The sequence below is a fragment of the Vicia villosa genome, linkage group LG1 (assembly GCF_029867415.1).
Source record: "Vicia villosa cultivar HV-30 ecotype Madison, WI linkage group LG1, Vvil1.0, whole genome shotgun sequence".
NCBI classification, from domain to species: Eukaryota; Viridiplantae; Streptophyta; class Magnoliopsida; order Fabales; family Fabaceae; genus Vicia; species Vicia villosa.
The window spans coordinates 251,722,764-251,739,313 of record NC_081180.1 but is presented as its reverse complement, the minus strand read 5'-3'; the positions used below and the strand labels follow the sequence as shown (position 1 = coordinate 251,739,313).

Genomic DNA, 16,550 nt, shown 5'->3' with positions numbered 1-16,550 from the left:
TTGTTAGACTTACTTTTCAGCCAATTCCGAGTATTAAGTTTCACATTCTCCAACATCCTATCCAGACACACTTCCTTATTACGAAAATCCTTGCCGTTTCTAGCCTTCTAAATATTCCTTACGCAAGCGAACCAGATTACATTGACAATCATTGCTAAGAATATGAATTGAAAAATATTGTCAGAATATTAAATGATATCCTGAAGTGTGCAAATTTCACTTATCCGAGGAGGTTTACTTATATAAGGATCTCTTAACTTAAAAATTAAAAGGATTTATTATAATGGCTGTTAGTAATTAGTTCAAAACTGAGCGAATCACAAGCGATTGAATTGAACATGCGGAAGTTCAACTTTAATTTGGTTAATAAAGTTTTTTGTTTTATTTAAACTCAAATTGTTAAATGATGAAATGATTAACTTGCATAAATTTAGTAAGAGCGCACTGCATGTTTGTGACCTTGTGATTCTAAACATGTTTCTTTATTGAACATCACAAATCCTGGGAGACTTCACAAAGACGAATCTGTATCTACCAAAACTTAATCATATTTAAATTAAAAGAAGCTGGATGCTAAATGCAAATGAAGTAAAATTGGAGCGAAAAAATGTTGTGCCGAAGTTCATGTTACAGACCAATAAGTACATGTCATGATAAATCTCTTGCATGTTAGTGGAGCATCAGAACTAGTATTTCTTAGTGGTTATAATGTCACAACCTATGATGGTGAAAGAGGAATCGGCTTCACAGAACTTTGAATTCCTGAAAGAGGAATCGGCTTTACGGAACTTTGAATTCGCTTGAACGTTGTTCTTACTCTTTCTTTGAGGGCTTCATTTTGACTCTCGACTTCACCACTTTCTTTGTCAAGTTCTGCCACGTTGCCATCAATGTTAATTATCAGCTTCCCATTTTCTCCAACCTTCACATCTCCAAAGAGTGACTTGAGGAGAGCATGCATAACCTTCTCTATCTTCTTCTCATTTGCTTCCTCAATTTTTGTAGCATCTGATTCAGCTATTACTTTTGGAAGATCGCGGTTAATATTTAAAACTAGAGCAACAACTGAATCTGATACCATATCACTAATGGGGTCTGCTGTCCAATGCAAGGAGACATGCTTCTCAGACTCATGCTTCACTGTCACACGTTCATGAACTAACAACGTTGGAACTCCAGATTCTTCATCCACTGACGGCTCAACACTCTCATATATTTGTCTCAGTCTATGTTGTATGACACTAAAGGCACCTGGATAAGGGATGGTAATTCTCTGAGTAACGTTTGCTGTTGATAGCTGGGAGAAGACATGGAGATCATCGGGTGCCATTATTTGATATGTGAAGCCTTTTTTAACTAGCAAACCACTGACGGTTTCACCCACCTGTGGTGTTTTCTCTGCCAGCTTCCCAATGGTTTTTGCCATTTTCTGTGAATTGAAATACATCTCAACAGACTGACAGTTTTTGGGAGTGAGGATCTTAGTGTTACGATCAGCAAACTGAGTCACAAGTTTCTGTTTGAGCCTCCCCATCTCATTAGCTTCTCCATGAACAAGAATTATGTTAGGCGGGTTGAGCTCTTCCAAGAAAGCACTTGTTTGAGCAGAGTCAGCATGGGCAGAAAAGGAAATGTAGTGAACCTGCATGTTGAGAGGTGCAGAGAGACCATTCATGAGAGTAACTTCCTTAGGTTCATTAATGATAGTTTTTGCTAATGTCCCCTCAACAACATACCCAGGTATAACACAAGAATTTTTCTTATCAGAGCACCACATATCGAATAATTGTCGTGACAACCCACTCTGAAGTCCACCAGGGCTCGCCATCACCACAGACGGCCCTACGTCTTTGAAAACATCAATGCTGCTCAATGCTGAGATGTGCTTAAAGGAAAACGGATTTGACTTTGCATTTTGAATCCTATCATTCATTGAAAGGGTGTAAGTCTCATAAACAGTCAAACATTTTTTAGCAAGAGGAGAAGCATAATAGATAGGTATATTCTGGAGTTCCGGATGATTTTGCCAATACTCATCAAGGATCAACAGTAGCTCTTGCGCACGACCAAGAGCAAAAGCTGGAATCAACACACGACCCCCTTGAGAAATGGTCGAATGAATAACATCAGTGAACCGCTTTTCTCGTGTGTGCCGGGGCTGATGGTGTTGTACACCATAGGTGGATTCTATAATGCAGACATCAGGCGAAAACTGTGGGGTCTCTGCAGCTCGAAGATGCCGGTCTTCCTCACGTGAATAGTCTCCTGTATACAAGACTCGAACACCGGCAATGTCAACCATAAACATAGCAGCACCAAGGACATGGCCCGCAGTGTAACACCAGAATCTAATACCATTCACTTCAAGTGTTTGATGGAAATCAATAACCTGCAACCATCAATTAAAACTACTGTTTAACATATACATTGAAATGTTGAAGCTACAAACATACACATTATGGTAATTACATGCCCTCCAAGGAAAAATAAAACCCTAAATCTAATCCCATTCACTCCAAGAGTTTGATGGAAATCAATTAACCTGCAAACCACTAACTAAAACTACTGTTTAACATATTACATTGAAATGTTGAAGCTAAAAGTACACATTACTGTAATAAGATGCCTCCAAGGAAAAATAAAACCCTAAATCTAATACCATTCACTACAAGAGTTTGATGGAAATCAGTAACCAGCAACCACCAATTAAAACTACTGTTTGACATATATAAATTTAAGCTTTGAAGCTACAAACATAAACATTATTGTAATTACATACATGTCTCCAAAGAAAAATACAACAACAACGACAACAACCAAGTCTTATACCACTAAGTTGGGGCAGCTACATGGACTAAATTCCAACACAATGTTCTACCCAATACCATGCTTCTATCCAATTTGTTTATCTCGGAATCTTTCTTAACAATTTCTTTAAATCTTCCTCTATCTCTAGTTGTTGGCCTCCTCTCCATTTTATCCCTCAAATATACTCTCCTTACAACAAAATCTACATCTCTTCTCGCTACATACTGAAACCACCTAAGCCCATTTTCCATCATCTTACCCCAACCCTCTCTCTAGTATTGTCATTTTTAATCTTATAACATCTAGTCTTACCATCCATCCAATGCAACATCCTCATATCTGTTATATTTACTTTATTCTCCTGATGATTTTTAACCACATGAAAACCCTAAGGCTCTCGTCCATTTCAGCCATTCAACTTGAATTCGATGGTTACAAACCCTTCTATTTCACCAAAGAAATAAAACCCTAAATCTAATGAATTAGAATTGAATAACCCATAGTGTCCCCAATTACTACTACAATCAACAAATACATTCAAAATCCAACTCTAAAAACACACAAAAAAAACCCTAAACTAAATCCAATCAATTTAATCATCATAAATCAAACACTAACCTCAATTTTATCCATGGAGCGATTAATATCCTGTTCATCAAAAAGCATATCTTCAATAGAAACCTTACTGACTTTAACATAATCAGACAGCAAAAGCTTATAAATCGCCTTCGTCGCGTACGTCATGAAAACCCGACCTTTGAACGTAGTTTTCTCGAGAAAATAAGGAAGCGACGCGGCGTGATCCAGATGAAAATGAGTGATGAGAAGTACGTCGACGGTCGACGGATCGATCTCGTCGAAGTACGGCAGCGCCGCCATGCCGGAGTAAGCTGGATGAATACCGCAGTCGAATAAAACGGTTTTGCCTTTGTAGGTCATGTAGACGCAAGAACGACCGACTTCATTGCCGGCTCCTAGTGGTGTTACGATCAATTGATCTTCGGCTTCTCTGTTGTTGGTTGCTACGTTCGGTTCGCGTTTCTTCAAAGAACTCATGTTTCCGATTCCGATACCGATTCAAGAATTGAAATTTGTGTTTACTCTTCTCTCTGCAACAAACAAGGAACAACGGTGATTGTGTGAATGTAAACGGTGTCGTTTTGTTACAGAAAAATGATGAAGGACGCTAGGTTTTGGTGATTGTGTGAATTAAAACGATGCCGTTTTGTGTCACAAAAATGATGAAGTTGAAATAAAAAATAAACGACCACAGTGGGAGTCGAACCCACGACCTTCTGATCCGAAGTCAGACGCGCTAATCCACTGCGCTATGCGGTCCTTGGTGATAAGTTTTTCTCTTAAATAATAATAATACTAATAATTTAATATGACAAATGTTGCAAATTAAATATAAAAGAAACTGTATTACATTTTATTGTTGGAGAAAAAGAACATATAGTGAAGATTAAACTTTTTCTTTTACATTTTATTGTTGGAGAAAAAGAACATATAGTGAAGATTAAACTTTTTCTTTTAAGAAACTGGACATATATAAATGAGTTGAAGTATATGATGAACAATTTGAAATTCAACCACAACGGATAAAAGATAATGTGAGTTTAGTGAAATAGCAGAAATTATAAACTTGTCTAAAAATAGCCATAAAATTAATGTCACGCTTCACATGAAAAAGTATATGAAATAAATTATTTTTTTTAATTTTTTAATTTTTTAAAAATTTGAAAATCATAAAATTTTTGTTTGAATTTAGTTATGGACATGCAACCGTGTTAAATTTCTTGAAAGAGAGTTTTGTTGTCTATTATGATATTCTTCAACTCGAAGGTTAGTCTCTACAGTTGCGCGCAGAGAATATCTGATTTATATAAGAAAATAAATAAATTTATCACTATCTCGTGAGTTAGTATAGTCAAGTTATAGATGAAGTTTAAATCAAGAATGAATCAAGTAAGGAACCTTGAAGTTTCAAGGGTGAAGTTTCAAGGGTGTGAATGAAAGTGTCAAAGATCGTCAAATTTTGTGTCTGAGTGATCAATGAAATATAAAAGGATAAGAGTACTAAGGTAGCTAATAGACACATACAAACACCCTCGAAATGTTTTTTGAACCCCTCAAATTACTAAAACACATATAAAACCTTTGGAATAACTATCAGACTAAGTCCAATCAATTGGAGCAATACAAAAGAATCCTTAATCCATTAGAAATACTCTTAATCGGTTAAGTTACAAAACTGTTATAGGGTTTTCTCTTTTAGATTAGTTTCGTCGTCTTTTAAAAGCTCTTAATCAATTAATAACTAAGATTAATTGATTAAGTCATTAAAAAGGTTTGTGGAACTTTTTTTTTAGCCAATTTTTTTCCTAGAGGGCTTGTCATAATTGCATTTTTAAATCAGAAATCAAATTCGTAACTATTATTTCTAGTTTCTACTCTCTTTTATTTCATCTTTTTTCATTTCTCGCCGAATTTGCTTTAATTCTTTGAGAGTGAAAAACATCTCTGAGATTTTGTTGTTATGGTATTGTGGTATTATTATAATTTACTAAAAAAGATGTTGTCTATTGTGTAATATTTTTTTTAAAAAAAAGTTGTTTGGTTCTTGAGATCAACTAAATAAAATATTTGTTTGGTTCCTAAAACCAACTAGTTAAAAGCTCTTGTTTTTTGTTTTGAGATTAGCCTATTAAAATCTCTCGTTTGATTTAAAGATTAGTCTGTTAAAATTTTTTGTTTGGTTTAGAGATTATTCTATTAAAATTCCATGTTTGGTTCCTATGATTAGTCCGTTAAAATCTATATTTGGTTGTAAGAAGGTTTATGGACATACCTTGTGAAAAGCTCACATCTTTAGTGGAACTATCAAGAGGAAACTCTCCAGAGCAAGAGTATGCTAAGAGGCTAGACTAAGCTTGTATAAATTGCAGGTGCATGCTCTATTTCTCCTATTTATTTACTTTCCACTACTTTATTTTCTACATGCTTTATTAATTTCTCCACATATTTCCATCAGTTTTCTTACTTCTACTTTGCTGCTTAATTTCTATTTGCATAGTAAAATTAACTTTAAAAAATTTATAAATTAAACTTGTGTAATTAGACAATGTCTTTTGAACTAACACAATTCACCCTCCCCCTCTTGTGTTTTGAGTCATTTGGTCAATAAATGGTATTAAAACTTAACTTTTATTATAAGAATAATCGACTCAGGAAGAAACATAATGATTTCAAATACTTATTCTATTTTTAACAAGGGAATTTTCTTGAACACGCCTCCATTATTTGGTGGTGAAAATTTTATATATGGAAATAAAGAATTAAAAAATTTGATTAACTTGATTGTGATTTTTGGAATTTTGTTTTACACAACCCTTTTGTCACTTTCATTTTAAAAATAATAAATTAGTAGACAAACCAAATTATGTGTGGATCATAGAAGAAAAGAAAAAAAAAGTGCAGCTTGGATTTCAAGTTAAGTATTTGATTATTAGTGCGTTAAGTACTAGAGAGTTCCTTGTGCTTTTAATTGTATCGTAGATAAAAAAATTGTGGGACACTCTTTATGAAATATGTGAAATTCCAACTGAGATGTCAAGTACCTATAAATGATGGTACTCAAATATCAATTTTAATCTCATAAAATTTATTTCTAACATATATCTAAGACTCCAAAATTGAAATATGATTCAATACTTGACTTTAAGGATATATATTATTTTGATGAATTTCAAAAACGAACAAACAAAAAGGAAATCATCATGAAGCTGGGAGAAGTGATTAAAATCCTTAAGGGTCTATTTGGTTCAAATGAGAGAAATGGGAGGTATTTTAATGGAGGGGATGGAATGGGAGGGGAGGTGAGGGGATTTTTTTAATTCGATAGGTGTTTGGTTCAAACGAGAGGATGAGAGGGGGAAGGGAGAGATTTTAATTAAAAATATGTTTGGTTCAGAAGGGGAGGGGAGGGGTTTTATTAATAATTTACATTTTTATCCTTATTATCTTATATAAGTGATACAATATGATATTCAAATGTGAAAATTTATACATATTTTTTTGTTAGTAAAATTTCTAATATCGAGTGACTAAAAAGTTATAATTTACTACATAATGTTAAAAAATTTAGTTCACTTAATTCAAATAAAATATTCAAAAACAAATTAAACTATATGTTGATAACAACTTTTAAATCGTAATGAATTATTTAACACATCAAATACATAAAATAATTTATTATTAAATATAAATGGTTTAAATCTTTTAATAAAATTAAAAAAAAATTAAAATGAAAGATTTAAAGTTTGATATAAAAGAACATAGGATAGGATACATAACAAAATTAGAAGAAAAAATATAAATAAACATAAAAGAGTTATAAAAAATATAAAAAAATTACAATGATTATGATTTATATTAAGGACAAATATTTTTAAATAATTTGAAGGTGGAGAATAATTATAATAAGTTGATAGAAGCAATCGAGAAAAATCACACAGAAGAAGGCAGTAATACAAAAGAAAATGAATAATTTTGAAATATTAAAATAAAACTGAGGATATTATAATAATTATAATAAGTTTTAAAATATTAATGTTCAGATTTCCTCCCCTACCCTCCAAATCCCCCCGATTTGGGGGGACGCAAAAATTGTGTTTTGGAGGGGTTTTGCTCCCGTCCCCTTCCCTCATAAATTTGAACCAAACACATTTAATTATAAATATTCCCTCCCCTCTCATCCATCTATCCCGAACCAAACACACCCTAAGGGTTAAGAAAGGAACTTAAATACATCCAATGTATCTTCGTCATCCGTAAAAGAAGATTTTGAAAAGTCATCACCAAAAGTATCATATGGAAGAACAATCACCATATATGAAGGGTCTTCTCAGGAGTCATCATAAAAAACAAAAAAAAAAAACATGACATTGGCCACGTGGGAAGCAAGAGCATTTAATTCAGTGGAAGATAGAGTAAATACTTGTCCAAAAGCATGAGGAGTAGCTTAGCGCAACAATTGTTTACTAACTAATTCATAGTTAGAAATAGTGGATCCCGATAAAAATATGGTTAGGTACAGAATCGAGTTCTGGTGGCAGTCCGTAAGTCTCATGATCATGAAAAACTTGTTGCATTGTTGTTCATGAGATGTTGCACTATTCGTAAATGACACATTAGGGTTGAAAAATTATCCTTCTACAAATCAAACTTACTCAGATACGTGTGCATATCCATATTCTTCAATTTCAAAGAGTTGAGATTAAGGATGATACTGTAGAGATAGTGGACATCATTCGAGAAAATTTTCTTAGCATTTCCCCAAACCTCATAGCAAGTGTTAAAGACTTGATATGGCGCTTGAAGATTAGGCACTATCGAAAACCACAATACGATGCATAGAGAGACATTGATTTGCTTCTATTTAGTGCGATGAATCCAAGAAAGGACTATACATATGTAGTTCATCAAAGAATGTATCAATTGGTCAAGAAACATCACAAGCTTCAATTCCTTATGTACTTATTGGAAAAAAAAATCTACAAGTTCATGTTGAAATCACTTCTAAATATTTTGTGATTGATCCTGACATTGTAGCTGCAATACTTCTCAAAAACCACACTAATGTTATACTTGATATTGAGTATTAGGCAGTTAATGTTATTCTTAAAACTATTGTAGTTAAATCTACCGGTGTTAAGACTTTGTTGTTGTTAGATCTACTTTTATTAATTGTGTTGCATCAAAAGCTCCAATTGATGTTAAGTCTACTATAGTCAAATCATCTGATAATGATCTTGTGAGTGCATGATTTTGCATATACATATTTATTTGTTAATGTGTGCATTTGATCTGAATAATAGAAAGAAAACAAAATAATCAAATCCGGTTAAATCTAGAAAAGTGATAAATTAAGAACATTCAAGACACATAATATTTTTCTTTTATAAAAATTAAATATCCTCTGTGCGCAACTATAGAGATTAATCCCTGAAGTTTTATAGAATTATAATACACGATAATTCAAAACAAACCTCTTTAAGAAAAAGTTTTTCCATGTTATGACCATTATAAGTTACACAAGAAAGCAATACAAATTATGTCCTTTACCAATGAAAAAGAATTAACATTTCCCACATTACTCAACTCCTTTTCTATTTCCTTTTGTTGTCTTTGTCACAGAACTGAATACTTTTCCTCACTTTACTACATATACACACAAATTAATTAATCATAAAGCCATACCTGTTTTCTTTATAGGGGACCTTTGGTCCCATTGCAACTTACCATCTAAAAGTTGTTAGTAACAAGAACCTTGGACAATGAGAAACTCTCCATGTGCATGGTTTGTGTAGAATGTGTGTGTCATAGCCAATAACATTAAACAAAGAGTCTCGTATATTAAATATGATGATGAAATCAAAAAGTGAGTAGGATCTATACTGCATCTGCAATATTATAATATACTCTCTCCACATGCATCACATAAAACAAAAACACTCTCTTAGCTTAGATACTTCTCTTTTCCTTCCTCTTGATCCCATCTATCAGAAGAGTGATTCTTCTATGTTTTAAGGTTTCATCTTTTTTGGATTAGAACTAAAGGATTATGTTATGTTATGCTGTGTTATGTTGTGTTGATGTAAGAACAGAAAATGGAGCATGTTATGCAGCAAGGTCGTTCTCTTGCTGAAACGCCTACATACTCGGTTGCATCTGTTGTTACTGTCATGGTTTTTGTTTGCTTCTTGGTCGAGCGTTCTATATACCGTTTCGGAAAGGTGAACAGCATATGAATGTAACTTCGACCAGTAAAAGCAACTAGTTTCTTAAATCTGATGAAACTTGTTTTTTTCTTGGCTGTGCAGTGGTTGAAGAAGACGAGAAGGAAGGCGCTTTTTGCTTCGCTCGAGAAAATTAAAGAAGGTAATTAAGCATGATGTTCTTTATAACTCAAGAATGCAGAATCTTCAGTTTTTTATCAGAATTTTTAACTAGTTTGTACTGATTCTTCTTGATAGAGCTGATGCTGCTTGGGCTTATCTCGTTGTTGTTGGCACAAAGCGCGAGATGGATCTCTGAGATTTGTGTAAATTCATCGCTATTCAGCAGCCGATTCTATACTTGTGCGCAACCTGACCTTGGCGTGATTGAGAATGTCGTGATTAAACACTCTTCATCTTTCTCCAATGAAACTAGTAGTATTCCGAAGGGACTAAATAGGGTTGCACTTCATCAATGTGGAGAGGTAACATAACATAGTTCAATTGTAAAATGCAGAATGTTATGTTATCTTCTGTTAAACGAACCGAAATGAAATGCTGTTTCTTAAAATACTAATTGATGAATGCAGGGTCATGAACCATTTGTTTCATACGAGGGTCTTGAGCAGTTGCATCGGTTTTTATTTGTTCTCGGGATCACTCATGTTCTGTATAGTGTTTTGGCGGTTGGTTTAGCGATGAGCAAGGTCGGTCATCACAATTGTATCGACGCTCTTGTAAATACTAATATCTAGATAAGTAGTTTAGTTTTTGTTTGTTGTATGTATTTGTAGATCTATAGTTGGTGCAGATGGGAAAATCAGGCTACAATGGCTATTATCGATGGAAACGTGCCAGGTAAGCAACAAATAAATAGAATGGCGCCGAGTCTTCGTTGCTTCTTTCGAATATAGTAATGATTTTTGGCATAGTTTTGTTCTGCAGGAAAGAAAAACAAGGTGATGAGGCGGCAAACAACGTTTGTTTTCCATCACACGTCTCATCCGTGGAGCAGGAATCCAATACTAATCTGGATGGTGAAGTTTCGTCGATATTATTCCTTTTACTTCTTAAATTTCTTAGAGTCGGCCTAATGCGCGTTTAGAATGATGACAATGTGTGATCTGATATCGCAGCTATGTTTTCTGCGTCAGTTTAGAAGTTCTATACAAAAATCGGATTACCTTGCACTCCGTCTCGGTTTCATCACTGTAAGTTTTGTATTTCTTCTTTCGATTTAATCTTCCTCGCCGATGTGATATTCTATATTACCACTTTGCAGGAACATAAATTGCCATTATCATACGATTTTCATAAATATATGGTTCGAAGCATGGAAGATGAATTTCATGGCATTCTAGGAATAAGGTATGAACTCTTTTGAAAATCAGTGTAAGTTTTCAACAATGATGAACTCGAACTCGAACTCTATCTATGATCTGAAAATTACCTGTTTCGAATTCGCAGCTGGCCGCTTTGGATTTATACTATCGTCTGCATCTTCGTAAACATCCACGGTAACTTTCATTTTTTCGTGATAGAACACGTGTCGATTGAAAGAAGTGTTTTCGTTGATTTTTTCGGATAATCGAGTTTCTAAATTTGCAGGGTTGAATATATACTTCTGGTTCTCCTTTATACCTGCAATTGTAAGTATAACAATCTGTTTCATTTTTTCGACAAATCAAAATGAATACTAGTCCATCGAAAATTATTTCAGTTTAACATGTGATTTCGCTACGCGTAAAAGCTTGTGATGGTAATAGGTACAAAACTTCAACATGTTGTATCCACTTTAGCACTTGAAGTCTGGCAGCACCAGGGTCCATCTGCCAGTACACAAGTAAAGCCGCGCGACGGCCTTTTTTGGTTCAATAAACCGGATATACTTCTATGGCTGATACAATTTGTGATATTTCAGGTAAACTATGTAATGTATTTTGTAATATTTTGTAGTCGCGCCATTCTTCTTAGTTGTTTTATTTTGATTTTCTGTTCTTATTTTCTCTATTCTTCACGCAGAATGCTTTTGAAATGGCTTCGTTTATTTGGACATTGGTAAGGTTTAAAATTTTTCGAGAATTTATCGATGCTTATATCTATGCTATTACTTGAACTAAATCTTCTCGACGCATTCTTTGATCATTTTTTTTCGTAGTGGGGATTTAAAGAACAGTCATGCTTCATGAGACATCATTACATGATCATCATTCGGTTGACATCAGGGTCGGTTTCATCTCGCTCTCAAAATTTATACATTCTATACTTTATCGACTAATTCTCGAGATTCTACGATACTTCGTTTTCTTGATTCTAAACTTTCATTCTTTGCAGAGTTCTTGTTCAATTCTGGTGTAGCTATATGACAGTACCCCTCAATATAGTAGTTTCACAGGTTGGCTTAAACTTTCTCTGCATAAATTTCGGTCGAAACCAATCATGTTCGAACAAAAATGTGACAGGTATTTTTTGTTTCTGTAGATGGGATCGCGATGTAAGAAGGCGCTAGTGACCGAAAGTGTAAGAGAGTCTTTACACAGTTGGTGTAAGAGAGTAAAACAGAAGTCGAAGCACGATCATTCACTTCGTTCGCATACAGCAAGATCAATATGTTCCCTAGAATCAACAATCGACGAGAGGGACGAGATAACAGTCGTATCGGGGACGCTAACTCGAACAACTTCCTTAGACTTAGAGTCTTTGAATCAGATGACAGTAACTTCAGTAGACCAGCTGAATTTTATGACTTCTATCAACAACCTCCATGATTCGCATCACAACGATGTTGGCGACAGAGACGAGACTAAAGTCGAAACTCTTCTAGATTTGTTTCACAAAACATGACAATTTTATGTTTCATATATATTCGAAATTCTACTGCATAACAAGCTAGAATCCTATTTAGTTTAGTATAGATAATGCAAATCATTCTTGAACTCTATCAAACATAGATGTATATTATATATCACACTACTAGAACCAGGTCAAATTTTGGATCATATGCAATTGTCTGCCTTGCGTTCCCTCAAAGACGGCCCTAACCATAATCACGGTCATGGTTTATGGTTGAGCGTGTTATGTATTTTATGAGACCCTATTTAGTCACAGATTAACCCTGTCAAATTTTGGACATGTACGATAGTCTGTCTTGTATTCCCTCAGAGACGGCCCTAACGATAATCATACATGAACTACTTGAGAGACATGAAAATCTATATTCAAGAGACAAAAACACTAGATGAAAAATATCAAAATTCATATAATATTGTGAGAAAAAAACAAGAAAAATGACAGAAACATAAACATTATTAACTTCACATGTTACTACAAACAAGTGAAGGAATTAATAGAGTTACTACTCATTGTAGAGACACAAAATGTAAAAATTCAAGAAACATACATAACATGATATCATATCATATCATAGTAGCAACATGAGAGTTGAAAAATTAAGCAGTGAGTGCTTCTTCCTTGTGAGTCTCAATAACAACATCAGACTTAGCATAAGCAACACAGGTAAGAACAAAGCCACCTTCAATCTGTTCGTCATCAAGGAAAGAGCCATCAGATTGATCAACTTCACCATTGACAACTACACCAGCACATGAAGAGCAAGAGCCAGCTCTGCATGAGTAAGGGAGGTCAATTCCAACTTCCTCAGCATGGTCAAGAATGTAAACATCATCTGGACATTCAAACTCTTGAGTGCCTTCTGGTGTGACTAGTTTCACTTTGTAAGAAGCCATGGCAACTGCAAGATCTCCACGTTTGAGAGTGGTTTTTAAGCCAACAAAGCCATTGGAAAAGGCTTTTGTTGTGGCTGACATTGGTTTTGGCTGAGTCCTGAGGAAGGAGGTGCTGACAGCAGTTCCATACAAAGCTGGTGTGGTTGCCATTACTACTATGGTTTCAAAACAAACACTGATTTGTGTTTGTGTTGATGGAAATGAGAAGATAGAGAATGAATGAATGAATGAAATATAGGAGCTTGTGGAGATAGTGTGGTTGGAACAAGCTGCTATATGAACTACATGCAACCCTATCTGCCATGTGGCATTGTTTTATGCCTCACTTTATCTATCTCTTTTATCACCACATATTGTTGGTGAATCCTTGTTGGCAACATCTTCACCTTATAGTAATTTTTACTTCTTACTAGTATTATAAAAAGATTTCAATGCATAGAAAGTAAATAAATTTTAAAATTTAAAATAGGGTAGTTTATATTTGTTCTTAACTAATACAGTTTCAAAACTATTTCATCAAATAAAAATTTTGATCAAAAATAGTGTTTGCAAGATCATTTGCATAAGTATTTTTATATATGAAAGACCTTAAAAATGAAAGTCTCTAATTAAATAAAAGTAATTAGACCATTTAGTTTGGAGTTTTAATTGAATAATTTCTTAATTATAAAAAGTTTAATAAACAATCATCTTTTTTTTTTTTGGTTACAAAGATTAAACAATCTTTTGTCATGAACAATCTTTATTGGATAAATTATTGTAGAAATTCTGTATTTTGTATTTAGTTTGTACATTATATGAATAATCTTAGAAGTACAAGTAAGGAAAGAAACTAATTAAATTCTAATTAACTCGAAGTAATTCCTATATATAAGGTTAGGTAAATACATATAAATGTATTCATATAATACAACTATAAAACTTGTATTATTGTCTCTTATTAATGGTTGCATAAATGTGTCTTAATGGCTGCAGATCACCAACTAATAGATTGGCAACCAACACTCCCCCTCAAATTGGGTCATAGATGTCTATCATATGCCCAATTTGAATCTTAAGTTTTCATAGTTGGCTCTACGAAGTGTCTTGGTCAAGATATCGACTATTTGATGACTTGAGGGTGTGTACTGAAGAGAAATTGATCAATTTTCAATCTTCTCCTTGATAAAATGCCTATTAATTTCTACATGCTTTGTCATGTCGTGTTGCACATGATTTTTAGCAATACTTATGGCAGCTTTATTGTCACACAATAGACTTACTTCATGGTAAGTATGAACATGTAGTTCCGCAAGCATCCTTTGGAACCATGTCCCTTCGCAAATCCCATGAGCCATCGACCTAAATTCTACTTTAGCACTGTTTCTTGCAACCACGTATTGTTTCTTGTTTTTCCGTGTCACTAAATTGCCCTAGACAAATAAGTAATACCCAATGGTTGATCTTCTATCAGTTACTGAGTCAGCCCAATTTACATCTGTGAATATTTTGAAATGCAGCTCCTTCCCTGGTGCCTTTTTGAGATACTATATAATACAGTTAACTACTTTCATGCGAGTCTCTTTGGGATCGTTCATGAACCGGCTAACCATGTTGACAGAAAAACAAATATCTAGTCGTGTATGGGTTAGTTAGATAAGTCTGCTACCTAGTCTTTTATACATCTCTTTATCAATTGGTGGACTCTCTTTTTCCTCTCATATTTTCATATTAGATTCCATAGGAGTGTATGTTAGCCGACATCCTAACATCTTCGCTTCTTGAAGTAAATAAAGAGTATATTTCCTTTTAGACAAATAAATTCCTAACTTTGATTGTGTCACTTCCATTCCAAGAAAATACAGTAATTGTCCAAGGTCTTTGACTTCAAATTCCTTAGCTAGTAACAATTTTAACCCTTCAATTCTAATATAGTCATCACATATAATAATAATGTCATTTACGTAAACAATGAAGATGGTTACCTTGCCTTCCTCTGAATGCTTTAAGATTATTGTGTGGTCTGTTTGCCATTTGAGAGAAACCACGCATCCTAACCACTCATGTAAGCCTATCAAACCAAGCCCGTGGAGATTGCTTAAGTCTGTATGGTGATCTTTTGAACTTACATACCTTGCCTAACTTTTATGATGTCTCAAGTCCTAATGGTATTCCCATGTAAACAGCTTCATTAAGTTCACCATTTAGGAAAATACTTTTTAGATCAAGCTGATGAAATGGCCGATCCAAATTTATTGTTAAGGAAAGGAGAACACTGACGAAGTTTAATTTTGCTACAGGTGCAAAGGTCTCATCATAGTCCACCCCATAAGACTGAGTGAATCCTTTTAACACCAATCAAGCTTTATACATGTTCACACTCTCGTCCACATTATATTTCACCGAGAATATCCATTTGCATCCAAATGGCTTCTTTCCATCTGGAAGGTGACAGAGCTGTCATGTACTATTTTTCCCTGGTGCTTTGATTTCTTCCACAACTACAACGTTCGACTTTGGAACTAGGATAGCTTCATGGAAACTTTGAGGAATGTGGGTGTTGTCCACTAAGTTGATGAAATTATTGTACTCCTACGAAATTTTTAAACTAGAAACATAGTTCCCAATTTGGAATTTGCTACAAGACCTCATTCCCTTTCTTATAGAAATAGGTAAGTTTAAGTTATGGTCATAAGTTAGAATATGAGTCAATGCATGGTAATTTACCTTTGTGAGTAAGTTCAAAATCTGAAATTTTGGCAAAATCTTGGTTGTGTTATGTTTCTACTTCCATAAGAGTTTGAAGGTTGTTTTTCTTCCTTGTGTATAAATGTAGTTTTTTTCCTCCATTTGTTGTCTTGGTAACCTCAAGAGTGGTTGCTTACTGGTCTAATTCCATAGTTTGGTCTAACTCATCCTTATGAAATCAATTTGTAAAGTGAAGGGTGTCACTATATATCTAACCAATGTGAGAATTTAGGATCTTCTTAATACACCCCCTCACGTCCAACACTATTTTGAGCTTGATGCGTCGATATTAACGATGGACGGTCCATGATCTGATCGATAGGCTCTGATACCATATAAAAAATTGTATTTCTTATTGAGTTTGTACATAATAGAATAGGATATAAATAGCCTAAAGGGTACAAGAAATTAAAGAAACTAATTAAATCCTAATTAACTCAAATGAATTCATATTTACAATAAGTTAAATATTCTATATGTTTGTGTAAAT

At 34.0% G+C, this 16,550-nt stretch overlaps 3 protein-coding genes and 1 non-coding gene across 4 annotated transcripts; 1 reads left to right on the top strand and 3 right to left on the bottom strand.

Annotated features, from left to right (window-relative positions):
* Positions 1–471: 471 nt before the first annotated feature.
* LOC131645194 (cleavage and polyadenylation specificity factor subunit 3-I-like) lies at positions 472–4,013 on the bottom strand. The gene is made up of 2 exons (XM_058915858.1): positions 3,427–4,013; positions 472–2,389 (listed from the first exon to the last, which is right to left on the bottom strand). The coding sequence occupies exons 1-2, from the start codon at positions 3,862–3,864 to the stop codon at positions 719–721; spliced, it is 2,109 nt and encodes a 702-aa protein (XP_058771841.1). The 5' UTR covers positions 3,865–4,013; the 3' UTR covers positions 472–718.
* Positions 4,014–4,072: 59 nt separating this feature from the next.
* On the bottom strand, positions 4,073–4,146 carry TRNAR-UCG (transfer RNA arginine (anticodon UCG)). Its single transcript has one exon. It is a non-coding gene; the product is annotated as a tRNA-Arg (tRNA).
* Positions 4,147–9,273: 5,127 nt separating this feature from the next.
* On the top strand, positions 9,274–12,667 carry LOC131645192 (MLO-like protein 4). Its single transcript, XM_058915856.1, has 15 exons — positions 9,274–9,605; positions 9,693–9,750; positions 9,846–10,072; positions 10,178–10,294; positions 10,382–10,445; positions 10,533–10,624; positions 10,724–10,798; positions 10,870–10,955; positions 11,055–11,104; positions 11,196–11,236; positions 11,338–11,508; positions 11,610–11,645; positions 11,746–11,813; positions 11,922–11,982; positions 12,069–12,667. The coding sequence occupies exons 1-15, from the start codon at positions 9,480–9,482 to the stop codon at positions 12,429–12,431; spliced, it is 1,635 nt and encodes a 544-aa protein (XP_058771839.1). The 5' UTR covers positions 9,274–9,479; the 3' UTR covers positions 12,432–12,667.
* A 208-nt stretch (positions 12,668–12,875) lies between these two features.
* On the bottom strand, positions 12,876–13,593 carry LOC131645193 (ferredoxin-1, chloroplastic). The gene has a single exon (XM_058915857.1). It carries the CDS (start codon positions 13,481–13,483, stop codon positions 13,037–13,039), a length of 447 nt encoding a protein of 148 aa, XP_058771840.1. The 5' UTR covers positions 13,484–13,593; the 3' UTR covers positions 12,876–13,036.
* Between the last annotated feature and the right edge of the window lie 2,957 nt (positions 13,594–16,550).

Bases quoted from the DNA above. Each gene is read 5' to 3' on its own strand.
- LOC131645193 (XM_058915857.1), bottom strand. From the start codon at position 13,483: ATGGCAACCACACCAGCTTTGTATGGAACTGCTGTCAGCACCTCCTTC.
- LOC131645194 (XM_058915858.1), bottom strand. From the start codon at position 3,864: ATGAGTTCTTTGAAGAAACGCGAACCGAACGTAGCAACCAACAACAGA. The intron at 2,390-3,426 runs GTTAGTGTTTGA...TGATGGTTGCAG, and splicing joins GCTCCATGGATAAAATTGAG to GTTATTGATTTCCATCAAAC.
- LOC131645192 (XM_058915856.1), top strand. From the start codon at position 9,480: ATGGAGCATGTTATGCAGCAAGGTCGTTCTCTTGCTGAAACGCCTACA. The intron at 9,606-9,692 runs GTGAACAGCATA...TTGGCTGTGCAG, and splicing joins CTATATACCGTTTCGGAAAG to TGGTTGAAGAAGACGAGAAG. The intron at 10,073-10,177 runs GTAACATAACAT...TGATGAATGCAG, and splicing joins CACTTCATCAATGTGGAGAG to GGTCATGAACCATTTGTTTC.